This window comes from Microcaecilia unicolor, chromosome 3 (assembly GCF_901765095.1).
Source record: "Microcaecilia unicolor chromosome 3, aMicUni1.1, whole genome shotgun sequence".
Classification (NCBI taxonomy): domain Eukaryota; kingdom Metazoa; phylum Chordata; class Amphibia; order Gymnophiona; family Siphonopidae; genus Microcaecilia; species Microcaecilia unicolor.
In genome coordinates, this window is record NC_044033.1 from 446385707 (window position 1) to 446400255 (window position 14549).

General features: G+C 45.2%; 1 protein-coding gene across 2 annotated transcripts in view; it reads left to right on the forward strand.

The window, feature by feature from the left end:
• The window catches only part of PXDN (peroxidasin), a 276386-nt gene that overhangs the window by 147111 nt on the left and 114726 nt on the right, over positions 1–14549 (forward strand). For both annotated transcript variants that reach the window (XM_030198925.1, XM_030198924.1), the window contains 2 exons: positions 3276–3393; positions 13820–13989. In XM_030198925.1, the coding sequence (XP_030054785.1) occupies positions 3276–3393; positions 13820–13989 (288 nt within the window). The remainder of the gene's footprint in view (positions 1–3275; positions 3394–13819; positions 13990–14549) is intronic.

Sequence of the window (14549 nt, forward strand, 5' to 3'; positions counted from 1 at the left end):
TACTTACAAAAAAAAAATACACAGCTATGCTACACAATACCACCATATCTGCTTTGACCCAAGAGACAGAGAAAAACACCTAAAAAATCCTGACTGATTCCTTCAAACAAAAAGGCTACAACCCAAAAATATTGTCCAAGAATATTGTTTCTTCCCTTAAATATACCTAGAGAAAACCTACTGCAGTACAAAGAAAAGAAAGCCACAGAGAAAATTCCTCTTATAGTGACATATAATCTAGAGCTAGAAAAATCGAGAAGGTTCATAACAGATGTACAACCACTACTCCAGGAGGATGAATTACTGAAAGAGATATTCCCAGCCCCACCAGTGTTGGCCTTCCGACAGCCACCTAATTTGAAACAGAAATTAATGAAAAGCAAACTCCAAATAGAAGCTCAAAAAGAAGAGAATGGCACAAGTCCCTGATGCCTAGCTGCAAACTGTGCCAACACATCTCACAGGATCCTACAATCACTCACATGGGAAAAACATTCAGAATGAAGGGATCCTTTACGTACTCATCCTCAAATGCTCAAATGCGGTATATATCATTCAATGCAAGTGTGAAAAAGGGTGCTATATTGGAGAAACAAGCCAGAAGCTAAAGATGAGGCTCAATTTACATAAATACAATATTAAACATTCCAATGCCAACCAGGATGCCACCTCTGTGGGACAGCACTTCACAAAACCAGAACTACATCAGTGATCTTATGATAAGAATACTAAAAGGAAATTTTAAGATAATCCAGGAATGTAGGACCTTTGAAGTCAAAATGATGAAATGTTTTGACACCTACCAGACAGGATTCAACAGAGATCTGGGTTTCCTAGCCTATTATAAACCATAAAATTCTACTGCTTTGTCACCCTCTTATCAACCATCTATCTCTCCCTGACTCTCATCCACCCAGCTTTCCCTGTTTCTCACCTAACTTACCCCTCCCTCTTCCTGTGAGACTGTCATTGGAATGCTTTTGTACTTTTGTGTTTCATTTATATGTTCTGATATTTGTCAGCATTTGCTTATTTCTGATCTGAAGAAAGGGTTACTTTTGAAAGCTAATCAAAAGATGTATTAAGTTAGTCCAATAAAAAGATATCTTCTTATTTTCTTTTCTCTGTTTCATTCCTTTAAAAATGGACTAACAGGACTTCCACACCACTTTACTTAATATGCTGTGAAAGGCAAGACAAGTAAGGGTTAAATTTTTTTGTATTTTTGTTCCAGCAGTAACCCTGGTAAAATGTTAAAGGTATAACATTGGTTGCACCTACTATTTATAACTTTCAAGTTTATTAAAAATTCGATATACCACCAAAGAGAGAACTTTCTAAGTGGTTTACAATAAAAGGAAAGAGAGTTAAAATAAAATTTAAAAAATAGAATAGAATGGGAGATACATAAGAGCTATTTTAAAAATGCCAGTTTTAAATGTGTCAGAGTAGTGATAACTGGGCATCATCTCTACAGTTTTTTTATATTACTGTCATACATTTAATATCTACTTGATATGTTTTCATGGCTAATATTGTTATAAGGCTGCTGTAGTTTTGGGAACCTAGCTATTACTTTTCACCCTGTTCACTAGATCGTTAAGATAACAAAGCTGTGTGAAAAGGAGATGCTAACCTTTTTAATATTTTAATAAATTCTTCATAGATATGTAGTTACATACTTGGTTAGACTGAAAGAAGGCCAGATCCACTGCAGCCGGGTGGGGGTGGGGGTGGGAGCAGAAAAAATATACACCATAGAAGACTTTTTTTTTTTCATTTGATAATAATATCCAAAATACTATAGGTGAGCCTCCTGCATCTTCCCTTCCCCTCCCCTCTCCTCCCTATCCCCCCCTGATGTCCAGTGTCTCATCTTTATTTCCTTCCCTGACTAGCATATCCCCTTCCCCTACTCTAGTGTCCAGTGTGTATCTCCCATAACCCCCCCCCCCCCCAAGTCCTACAGCCAGCATCATCTTCCACATGTAGCTGCTGTCCCCCATACCTCTTCCACCACTTCAAAGGTGTTGTATGCCAGTGTGGGACCTTCTTATACAGGTCCACGCTCAAGCATGCTCCCACATAATGTCCTCTCCCAGCAGGAAATGTATCTCGGAAGTTCCTATGATGCTTTATTTTGTCAGGGAGAGAGCAGGACATGGCTTGAGCACAGGCTTGTACAGGAAGTATCGAAAGAGATATGGGGGACAGCAGATGCATGGGTACAGGAGAGGGGAGAAGATGTTGGCAGATGCTGCTCGCAGGACTGGGGGAGGGCAAGGGAGATGAGCTGCTGGACTCGAAGAGGAAAGGGAGATGCTAGACTCAGCATGGTCAAGTAGGGAAGAGAGGGGAAATGCTGGACCTATGGACAGACTTGCTTATTGGTCAGTGCCCCAACATTTGACTTTTAAATTGGCCATAAATTTTGTGACCTGTGTGCGAGTAGTGGAATCATTAGTACAGATGATTTCAACTGTGGAATGACAGTTTTCTTCCTTTGTGCATGTGTGAGGGGGGGAGTGGGGGTAATTTTTTAAACCATTTTCCATTTCTAAAAGCTGTTTTACATGCAAAAAAGAACATCTATAAAATTATGTGATGGTATAAACTTGTACGTGGCATGTAGGCATTCCTATGGGCATAGTTTGGACAGAGGTATGTGAGTATACATGTGGAGTACACAAACACATTTACATCTACCTTGGAGCAGGTGTGTTTGCCTCAGCATTTTTTTCATAGAGCTGGATCTGGATCTGAAAGCCTTTTATAAAGGCATCTTAGGCGCAAATGTTGCCTTTTTAAAATAGGCACTTTTTGCTCTTCTCACATAGCTGTCTTGCTGTCAAATCAGGCCCTAAATTCTTATTTTACCTGAACTTGATGTGGGAAGGCAGCATATTTTTTTTTCAGACATTCTTCCATGAAATATTATGTTGTGCTGGCCTTCTCAGTGAGGGCTTCTTTTACAAAGCCGAGCTGCCAGTTCTCTGTGTAGCAAGTGAGAGGAAGCCCATTCAATTCCTGTGAGCCTCTCATTTGCTGTGGAGGAATCACTTTCACAGCTTTGTAAAAGAAACCCTTAGAGAGCATCAAAAATCTCTGTGGTTCTTCCAGATTTCAGTGTTTCCAGAGTTTGTTTTATATGAAGTCATTGAATGAACTCTGAGACTGAAAAAAGAGCACATAAAGAACATATTGATTTGGTATGTAACTAAACAATAATTTTCTTGTAACCTTGAAAAAATTGTTTTTCTTGGTCATGTTGGTAGAGAGGCCAAGGATTACGTCAGAGCCTCAGGATGTGGATGTTACTTCAGGGAATACAGTGTATTTCACTTGCAGAGCTGAAGGCAATCCCAAGCCAGAAATTATATGGCTTCGAAACAAGTAAGTAAAAATTAAAACTGGTACAATGTTGGCCCTTGGTATGTGTTTCAATCATGCTTCTAACCTACCAAAGATGTTTGTTTAGGGAGAGTACAAAATTGGCCATCTGGATGGATAGTTTTTGAAGAAAGGGGATCCACGCGCATAAATCTGCATACTTGAGGAAAATCTATGCTGACATTTCAAGTATAAAATTTGACCTTGTGCGCTCAAAATTCAATTCTCCTGCAAAGTTACTGCTATGTCAAGCATTATTCAAAATATTTTTAAAGGTAATAAATAGAAATAAAGCACAATAAAATAATAAGGTGATATCTTTTTTTTCTCCGAGGACAAGCAGGCTGAGTTGTTCTCACAACTGGGTCGAGGTTCGCGTCGGCCCAGGGACCGGCATTTGCAATAGCAAAAAGAAAAAACTTTGCCAGAGCCTTCTGGTTTGCATGCGCAGACTGACTTCCTGCCTGCTGCGCGAGCACATACCTCAGTTTTTCTTTTTTCCGCGACAAGGTGCGGCAGATTTTTTTCTTTGGTCCTTGTAGTGCCCGGGAAAAGAGTCTTCTCTTTTTGCTAACTTGACTTTTAGTCGCGTGTTTTTCCCTTGTTTATTTAATTATTTTCTTTATTTAAAAAAAAAAAAAAAAAGTCCTATATTTTCTCAAGTTCCCTTTTCCCTGTTTGTTTTCTTTCTTTTTCGGCCGCGGTCGGTTTTAGGCCATGCGGTCGGGTTTCTACCCTTTTTTGTGCCCTTTTTACTTAGGCACAATCGAGTCTTTTGATGTCGCTGGTGCCGTTTTTCCTTCCATGTCATCGAAGACACCCAGCAACTTCAAACGTTGTACTCACTGCAACCGGACCATCTCAGGTACAGATACCCATTCTTGGTGTATTCAGTTCCTTGGGCCTGACCATAGCCCAGCTAGTTGTGCCCTGTGTCTTCGTATGAAGAAAAGGACCCAATTTGCTCGAGAGGCCCAACGCAAGAAACCTTTTGGGGCTCGGTCCGGACCTTCGGCATCGGTACCAAGGTCAGCGGAATCAACGTCGACATCGAGGGACAAATTGACGTCAGGAGCAGAGGTACACATGGCTGCTGAGAGGCCAAGAGAAGCTGGGAGTAGTGAGGCATCGAGTGGGTCTCCACCTATCTCAAAGCCTCTTGCTGTGCAAGCCCCCTGGGACCAATCATCGTCAGACCCGACCCTGAGGCGATGTGAGGATTCGATGTTGTCCTCGTCGGCACTGAGCCTCAGTGACAGGCATCAAGCGAAGGCTAAGAAGCACCGTCACTGTTCTCCCTCGAAACACGATGCTGGGAGCTCTGGGGGGTCGAAGGGTTTGGCACTCGAGAAGCGTCTGCGCCGGGAGGATCACTCCCCCTCCATACAGGAGGTGCCGATGCTTCGGCCTCTTAGCAGTCAGGTTCCTGCTCCTGATCCTCAATCGATTCTGCCACCGGCTGCTCCACCGCCTCCCCCCCCCCCCAGCCTTCTCCGATGGCAGCTCTCGACGAGTGCATCCAGGTCCTACTTCCAGAACTTCTGAAAGGACTGCTGCGCCAGTCTGCTTTGGCGTTGGTGGGTGCTGTCTGCTGCAGCTGCATCTGGCCCTTCACCTGCAGTTCTGTACTACTCCTCGGTACTGCTTGCAGCTCTAGTATCAGCTGCCACCCAGGTCGACTCCCCATCGACATCGGTGGAGGAAGCTTCACCGCAGTCCATGCGGGTGTCGGCCCCTCGACATTGCCATCAAGAACTTCGGTCCTCGGTGTCGAGGCAGGCACAGTCTCGGGGCTCTCTTAGGGAAGTGCTTTCCGATACTGAGGAGGCGCGCTCGTGGAAGTCAGAGGAAGATCCCAGATACTTTTCCTCCAATTAGTTTTTTTGGGATTCCCTCTGAACCTTCCCCGCCACCTGCAAGGAGACTGTCTCCTCCTGAGAGCCTCTCTTTTTCATCGTTTGTGCGGGAAATGGCTGAAGCCATTCCATTCCCTATGGAAGTGGAGGATGAGCCCAGGGCTGAGATGCTCGAGGTCCTGGACTACACTTCTCCACCTAAGGAGGCAGTGACATCTCCTTTGCATAAGGTACTCCGGGAAGTCCTTATGCGAAACTGGTCATTCCCTCTGTCTAGTCCCATGATCCCTAAGAAGACTGATTCCCAGTATCGAATCCACGGTGAACCTGGGTTGATTAGGTCTGAGTTACCCCACAACTCCATGGTGGTGGACTCTGCCCTCAGGAGAGCCAAGAGTACTAGAGACTATGCCTCGGTGCTCCCAGGCAGAGAAACCTAGGACCTTAGATTCTTTTGAGAGGAAGATGTATCAGGCCGCTATGCTTGCTGCCCGTATCCAATCTTACCAGCTCTTCACAAGCATTCACTTGTGGAACTCGGTGAGGCAGCTGTCTACCTTGGTCGATGCCCTTCCTCCGGAGCAGGCCGATCTTTTTCGTCAGGTGGTCAGGCAGCAGAAGGTGTGATGTGGCATCCAGAATCTCTGCTCAAGGTATAATGATGCGCATACTGTCATTGCTGTGTGTCTCTGACCTAGACCATTTGGTCCAGCAGAGGATGGCAGATGTACCTTGTTGGAGGGATAAGCTTTTCAGAGAGAAGGTGGAAGATCTGGTTGACCAGATCAAAAACACAATGATGCTATGGCTTCTCTCACCCGCCGGGCACTTTCTGCTACAGCCTCCTCAACCAGAAGGTTTTTGGGGGGGATGCGGAGTGCTCCCTATTCCTATGCTAGGTGTAGATACACTCCGGCTTCTTGACAGCCTATTCAGGCTCAGCCCCAGCATGCTCGTTCTCGTCAACAGCGTGCGCCTAAGGCTCCTGCTGCTCCCCAGAAAAAGCAAGGGTGCTAGGTGTAGATACACTCCGGCTTCTTGACAGCCTATTTAGGCTCAGCCCCAGCACGCTCGTTCTTGTCAACAGCGTGCGCCTAAGGCTCCTGCTGCTCCCCAGAAAAACAAGGGATGGACTTTTGACAGGCTCCAGGGAAGCAAATAGGTGGGAAAATGTGGGATACAAATGCAACAAATAAATAAGCATAGCCACAGTAAAAGTGTCCGTACCGGACGACTTGCCTGTTGGAGAGAGGTTAATGTTTTTTTCACCAATGGTGGCCTCTCGTAACCTCCGACCGGTGGGTTCTTCAAATAGTCCAGTTAGGATGCATACTCAATCTGGAATCCAGACCTCCAAATTGCCCACCAGGAGCTCATTCTTACAGTTCCAAGCACAGGCAGGTACTTGCAGAGGAACTCTTTGCCCTTCTAAAGGCCCATGCGGTCGAACTCATTCCACCAGGGGGAAGAAGGGCTGGGATTCTATTCCAGGTACTACTTTGTGCAAAAGAAAACAAGGGGGGATGCGTCCCATCCTAGACCTACGGGCCCTAAACAAATTCCTAGTCCGAGAAAAGTTCAGGATGGTTTCCCTGGGCACCCTTCTTCCCATGATTCAGGAAAACAATTGGCTATGTTCTCTGGATATAAAGGATGCTTACACAAACATCTCAATACTTCTAGCTCACAGGAAGTATCTACGATTTTGGCTGGGAACACAGCATTTTCAGTCGGGGCCGCCGAGAGGGGGGGCAAGGGGGACAAAATTCCCCGGGCCCGGGCTTCCAAGGGGGGCCCGGCGCCGCAGTCCCCTCCACCTGCCCCCCTCCTTCCACCACCTGGCCGGGCCCCCTGAATTCAAATTATAGTGCCTCACCTCGACCTCGCTCTGTGTGAAAGAAGCGCAGCAACGGCAGTCTGCGGATCGCCTCCCTTCGGGCCTTCCCTCCCTGTGTCCTGCCCTTGTCTGATGTAACTTGCGCGAGGGCGGGACACAGGGAGGGAAGGCCCGAAGGGAGGCGATCTGCAGACTGCCGCTGCTGCGCTTCTTTCACACGGAGCGAGGTCAAGGTGAGGCACTAAGATTTGAATTCAGGGGGGCCCGGCCCAGTGGGGGATGGAGGGGGGGCGGGTGGAGGGGGGGCTGCGACGGGGACGACCTTGGGGAGGGGGTGATGGGGGGTGGGGCCCCGGGCCCGGCCCAATCTCTCGGCGGCCCCTGCTTTCAGTACCGTGTACTGATTTTTGGCCTGGCGTCTGCGCCCAGAGTGTTTAAAAAAGTGCCTAGCAGTAGTCGCAGCGTTGCTGCGCAGGCTGGAAGTGCATGTGTTCCCTTATCTCAACAATTGGCTGGAGAAGAGCACCTCGGAGGACGGTGCTCTGGAGTCCATGCAATGACTATTCAAGTGCTAGAGCTACTAGGGTTCGTAATAAATTACACCAAGTCCCATCTCGCTCCTGTTCAAAAATTGGAGTTAATTGGAGCACTACTGGACACAAAGACAGCTCGGGCTTATCTCCCGGAGACATAGGCAGACAACCTCCTGTCCCTGGTGTCCACAGTTCGAGCATCTCAGCAGGTCACAGCTCGGCAGATGTTCAGACGTTTGGGGCACATGGCCTCCACAGTTCATGTAACACCCATGGCACATCTACATATGAGATCAGCTCAATGGACCCTAGCTTCCCAGTGGTATCAAGCTGCAGGGAACCTGCAGGATATTACCCTACTGTCCACAGACTTTCACAACTCTCTTCAATAGTGGACAATCCAGCTCATTTTGACTATGGGACGAACATTCCAAATTCCTGAGCCGCATAAAGTATTGAAGACAAATGCATCCCTCCTGGGGTGGGGAGCTCATGTAGTTAGGCGTCACACTCGGGGAACCTGATCCTTCCAGGAAACAGGTCTTCAGATCAAAATCCTGGAGGTACGAGCGATCTGGAATGCTCTGAGTGCTTTCAGAGATCTGCTGTCCAACCAAATTATCTTAATTCAAACAGGCAATCAGGTTGCGATGTACTACACCAACAAGCAGGGGGGCACCGGATCTCGCCCTCTGTGTCAGGAAGCTGTCCAGATGTTGCTTTGGGCACGCCGTCACAGCATGTTTCTTCAAGCCACTTATCTGGCAGGCGTAAACAACAGGTTGGCTGACAGGCTGAGCAGGGTAACACAACCTCATGAGTGGTTGCTGAATATGAGTGTTGCCCGCAAGATCTTCCGAGTGTGGGGCACCCCTTCAGTGGATCTCTTTGCCACTCAACTAAATCACAAGGTCCCTCAGTTCTGTTCTAGGCTTCAGTCGCATGGCAGACTAGCGTCAGATGCCTTTCTCCTACATTGAGGAACAGGCCTTCTGTATGCGTATCCTCCCATACCTCTAGTAGGAAAGACTTTGCTGAAACTCAAGCAAGACTGCGGAACCATGATCCTGATTGCACCCTACTGGCCACATCAGATTTGTTTTCCTCTTCTTCTAGAGTTGTCCTCCGAAGAACTCCGGAGATTGGAGTGGTTTCCAACCCTCATCACTCAGAACGAGGGGTCGCTTCTACATCCCAACCTCTAGTCTCTGGCTCTCACGGCCTGGATGTTGAGAACTTAGAATTCACCTCCTTGGGTCTTTCAGAGGGTGTCTCCTGAGTCTTGCTTCCAGGAAAGATTCCATGAAGAGGTGTTACTCTTTCAAATGAAGGAGGTTTGCCGTCTGGTGTGACAGCAGAGCCCTAGATCCTCTCTCTTTTCCTACACAGACCCTTCTTGAATACCTTCTACACTTGTCAGAGCCTGGTCTCAAGACCAACTCCATAAGGTTCACCTCAGTGCAATTAGTGCTTATCGGCGTGTAGAGGGTAAGGCTGTTCTCTGGACAGCCTTTAGTTGTTCGCTTCATGAGAGGTTTGCTTTTCTCAAAGCCTCCTGTTAAACCTCCACCAGTGTCATGGGATCTCAACGTCGTTCTCACCCAGCTGATGAAAGCTCATTTTGAGCCACTGAATTCCTGCCATCTGAAGTACTTGACCTAGAATGTCGTTTTCTTGGTGGTTGTTACTTCAGCTGGTAGGGTCAGTGAGCTTCAGGCCTTGGTAGTGGATGCACCTTATACTAAGTTTTATCACAACAGAGTAGTCGTCCGCCGGCACCCTTAGTTCCTGCCGAAGGTGGTGTCAGAGTTCCATCTGAACCAGTCGATTGTCTTGCCAACACTTTTTCACCGTCCTTGTGCCCACCCTGGCGAAAGCAGCTTGCACACCTTGGACTGCAAGAGAGCATTGGCCTTTTACATGGAGCAGACGAAGCCCTTCAGACGGTCCGCCCAGTTGTTTGTTGCTTTTGATCCCAACAGGAGGGGAGTCGCCATCGGAAAACGCACAATTTGCAGTTGGCTAGCAGATTGCATATCCTTCACTTATGCCCAAGCTCGGCTGACTCTGAAGGGTCATGTCACGGCTCATAATGTCAGAGCCATGGCTGTGTCGGTAGCTCATTTAAAGTCAGCCTCCATTGAAGAGATTTGCAAAGCTGCAGCGTGGTGTTCTGTCCACATATTCACTTCACATTACTGCCTTGAGCAGGATTCCCAATGCAACAGTCAGTTTGGGCAGCCGGTGCTGCAGAATCTGTTTGGTGTTTAGAATCCAACTCCACCCACCTAGGCCTGTTTTATTCTGTTTCAGGCTGCACTTTCAGCTAGTTGTATATAGTTTCAGGTTAATCTACGTTAATTCCTGCCGTTGAGAGGCCCAATTGACCAGTGTTTTTGTTTTGCGTGAGCCTGGATGCTAGGGATACCCCAGTTGTTAGAACAACTCAGCCTGCTTGTCCTCTGAGAATGAGAAGATACTTACATGTAGCAGATACTCTCCGAAGACAGCAGGCTGATTATTCTCACAATCCTGCCCACCTCCGATTGGAGTTGTTCATTTGTTTATGCTTCTAGACTTAACTGAAGTATGCTCTTGCGAGGTGTGTGGGAAGTCAGTCTGCGCACTCGCAGTTCATGCTGCATGTGCGCCAGAAGGCTCTGGCAAAGTTTTTTTTCATTTTGCTATTGCAAATGCCGATTCCCGGGCTGACGTGGACATCGACTCAGTTGTGAGAATAATCAGCCTGCTGTCCTCGGAGAATAACTGCTACAGGTAAGTATCTTCACTTTATTGGACTGATATTCTGGTTTGCATCAAGGATTTTATGGTGAGAATAGTAAAAGGCAATTTTAAGACAATCATATAACGTAAGACCTTTAAAGTCAAAATAATGAAATATTTTGACACCCACCAGACAGGACTTAACAAAGATCTAGGTTTTTTTTATCCAACTATAAACCATAAAATTATACTGTTTTGTCACTCTCTTATCATCCATCCATCCATCTCTCCCTATCTCTCACCCACCCAGCTCTCTCTGTTTCCTCACCTACCCACCCCACCCTCTTCCTGTGAGACTATCACTAGAATGCTATTGAGTTTCACCTATTTATTATATTTGTCAATATTTGCTCATTTCTGATCTGAAGAAGAAGGGTTGCCAAAGCTAATCAAAAATTGTATTCAGTTAATCCAATAAAAAAAAGTTATCTTATTTTCTTTTCTCTGTTTTGTTTTATTTCTATTTATTACTTTTAAAAGTGGACTAACACAGCTACCATACCACTTTACTCAAAATAATTTTTTTAAAAACATGTTTTATTTTAAGGAAGAGGAAAGGGGATGGGATTTGATATTCTGCCTCTCTGAAGTTACAATCAAAGCAGTTTACATATTATATGCAGGTACTTATTTTGTAGCTGGGACAATGGAAAGTTTAGTGATTTGCCCAGAGTCACAAGGAGCTGCAGTAGAAATCGACCTGGTTCCCCTGGTTTTCAGCCCACTGCACTAACCATTAGGCTACTCCTCCACTAAAAATTTTACAGTTATCTTTCCATTTGCAAGGTCTTTGATCCCTCAAAAATAATTGTAAGTATTGTTGAAACTCACCTGGTAGAATTTACCACCTGTGCATCCTCTTTTAGTAGTTTTCCTTTAATACAAATAAATTGTATCCAAAAATATTCTAAATATATGAAGTTGAAAATACAAACGTTTTACCAACAAGAAAATGAGGGCAGGTAAAAGACCATTTGTTCTACTCATCTATACTAACTACTAAACTTTACAATCCCTTCCCCTCCTGTAGATATTCTCTATGCTTTTTCCATGCTTTCTTGAATTCATCTCTACCACCTTTTATGGGATGCCTTTCCACAAACCGAACACACTTTCCATAAAGAAATATTTCCTCATTACTCATGAGTCCTTTCACCTGCATCCTATATCTCCCTTATTTCAGAACTTCCTTTCAATCGAATGAAACCCGCCCATTGTGCTTTGATGCCATGGAAGTATTTAAATATCTCTGTTGTTTCTTCGTTCTGCTGCCTCTTCTTTCAAAGTATACATATTGAGATCTTTAAGCCTGCCCCCAAAGGCTTTATGACAAAAGCCACTGACCATTTTAGTTGCCATGTTCTGGACTGACGCCATCCTGTTCATATCTCTCTGAAGGTGTGATCTCTAGAATTGTACATAGGATTCCAAATGGGGTTTCACCAGAGTTAAAGCAAAACAGCAAAAGTAGAGGCTGACAAATGCGCCAACCAATAGGGAGATAATATCAAAAACCAGTTTATTCAGAATATCAATATCAAGGACCCAACACGGTCCGTGTTTCGGCGCCAAGGCACCTGCCTCAGGGGTCACAATCAACTTTCTCTGAGAAGAGGCTGATAGGCTTGAATTCCTTTATGTATGCAAGTTAATCCACAGAGAGAACAAAAGAACAGCCAACCGATCAGCAAACACCATGAGACTTTCCGTGGAGGCTCCTCCTGTCTTCTTGGATTTGCTTTTTCACCAGAGTTGCCATTGTTGCCTTTTTTTTTTCTGCTGGCCATTCTTCTCCCTATGCACATAAGCATCCTTCTGGCTTTTGCTGTCATCCTTTCTATTTTTTTAATTGCCTTAAGAATACCAAATACAATCATACAGGGCTTGTTCTTCTTGTGTGCACAGAAGTACTTTATCCCCTAAACTATATCTCTCCCTTAGGTTTTTGCAGCCCAAATGAATGACTGAATTTTTTAGTATTAAATCTTAGCTTCCAAATTGTAGACCATTTTCCAAGTTCATTGGATCCCTCCTCATGTTACCCAGACCTATTGCAGATTTTGATATCATTCACAGAGAGGCAAACTTTACCTAATAAAAATGTTTAAAAGAATCAAACCAAAGAATGATCCCTGCAGCACACCATTAGTAATGCCTGTATCCTCAGAGTGCAGTCCATTAACTACTACCCTTTGTAGCTTCCCACTCAACTAGTTTTAACCCATTTTAAGGCCCATATCAAGGGTGCTCAGTTTATCCATGTCACCTTTGGAGAATCATGTCAAAGGCTTGAGTGAAAACAAAGTACACCACATCTAGTGCACTCTCTACACAGTCAAAGAAATTAGTCAGGTTTGTCTGACAATACTTTCTTCTAGTTAAAACCATGCTGCCTTGTATCCTGCATCCATTGTATTCCAGAAACTGCACTGTCCTCTGTTTTAACAGAATTTCCATAAGTTTACTCACCACAGAAGTCAGACTAATAGGTGTGTAGTTCCGCTTTTATGGAGAAGCAACCACATCTGCCCTTCTCCACAGCATGAGTGGTCTAATGTTTAGTGCAGTGGGTTGTGAAACTGGGTTCAATTCCCCCTGCTGCCTGAATTGATGGTCGGCATAGGGTTGAGATCCTGGGGAACCAGGTTCAATTCCCTCTGCAGCTCTGTGTGTCCCTGGGCAAGTCACTTAGCTCTCCATTGCCCCAGGTACAATGTATAACTTAGACTGTGAGCCCATTAGGGACAGTGCAAAGTATCTGTAATAGAAATTTTAAACCACGTAGCCACCTCAGGGATCACTTGCGGTATATCAAGTACTGAAAAGAATGAAAGAAAGAAAGAAAGAAACTTTGAAAGGGTCAGACAGTGAAGCTATAAGGCTTCCCCTAAGTTCCTTCAGTATCCTCAGCCATATCACATCCAGCCTCATTGTATTGTCAGCGTTTAGTTTAAGTTACTCCTCACGAACACTGTTCTGAAAATCATTGAAAGTCTATCTCACTGCCATTCCTATATATATATTTGTTTTTTGCAGTACTACCACTAGCTCTATCTGTGAACCTAGAGCAGAAATATGTATTCAGTAATTATGCTTTATCCCCATTAGCTTCTACATATTCCCTCACCCCTGAGTCTCACAATTCCATTTTTTCATTTCCACCTATCATTAGCATATCATAAGTCTTCTTCCACTATTTTACTGTCTAGGCTATTTTTTCTTCACTGCATCTTTGCTTCCCTGACTGTTTTTCCAGATATTGTTGCAGATACCTACCTTTATGACAGAAGAATATAGTATTGCAGTTAAAACTTCCTTACATAAGGATATTCAGAATGCACTACATCCACCCCATTCACTGATACAGGAAAAAAGTTTGTTCCGTAAACCTTTTCCTAATTCTGTTTGTTTCTTTATAGCAATGAACTGAGCATGAAAGATGATGCTCGCTTAAATTTATTGGACGATGGCACACTCATGATTCAGAATACACAAGAAACTGACCAGGGTGTTTACCAGTGCATGGCCAAAAATGTAGCAGGCGAAGTAAAAACTCATGAAGTTACACTCAGATATTTTGGATCACCAGGTAATTAGAGTATGTTACAGGCTGATATAATGCAGAGTGTAGACCATCATGCAGGTTATTTATAATTTTTGAATTTCAATGTGAACCATTCTGTGTTTAACTGTTGTAAGTTTTGCATTTAGGCATCTGCCTAGAAAAATACCCAACTAGATTAAAACTACACTTTTTGTGTATACCTTACCTTGATTTGTACCTGTCCTTTTCAGGGCACAGACCGTATAAGTCTGCCCAGCACTATCCCCGCCTCCCAACCACCAGTCCCACCTCCCACCACCGGCTCTGGCACAGACCATATAAGTCTGCCCAGCACTATCCCCGCCTCCCAACCACCAGTCCCACCTCCCACCACCGGCTCTGGCACAGACCGTATAAGTCTGCCCAGCACTATCCCCGCCTCCCAACCACCAGTCCCACCTCCCACCACCAGCTCTGGCACAGACCGTATAAGTCTGCCCAGCACTATCACCGCCTCCCAACCACCAGTCCCACCTCCCACCACCAGCTCTGGCACAGACCGTATAAGTCTGCCCAGCACCATCCCCACCTCCCAACCACAAGTC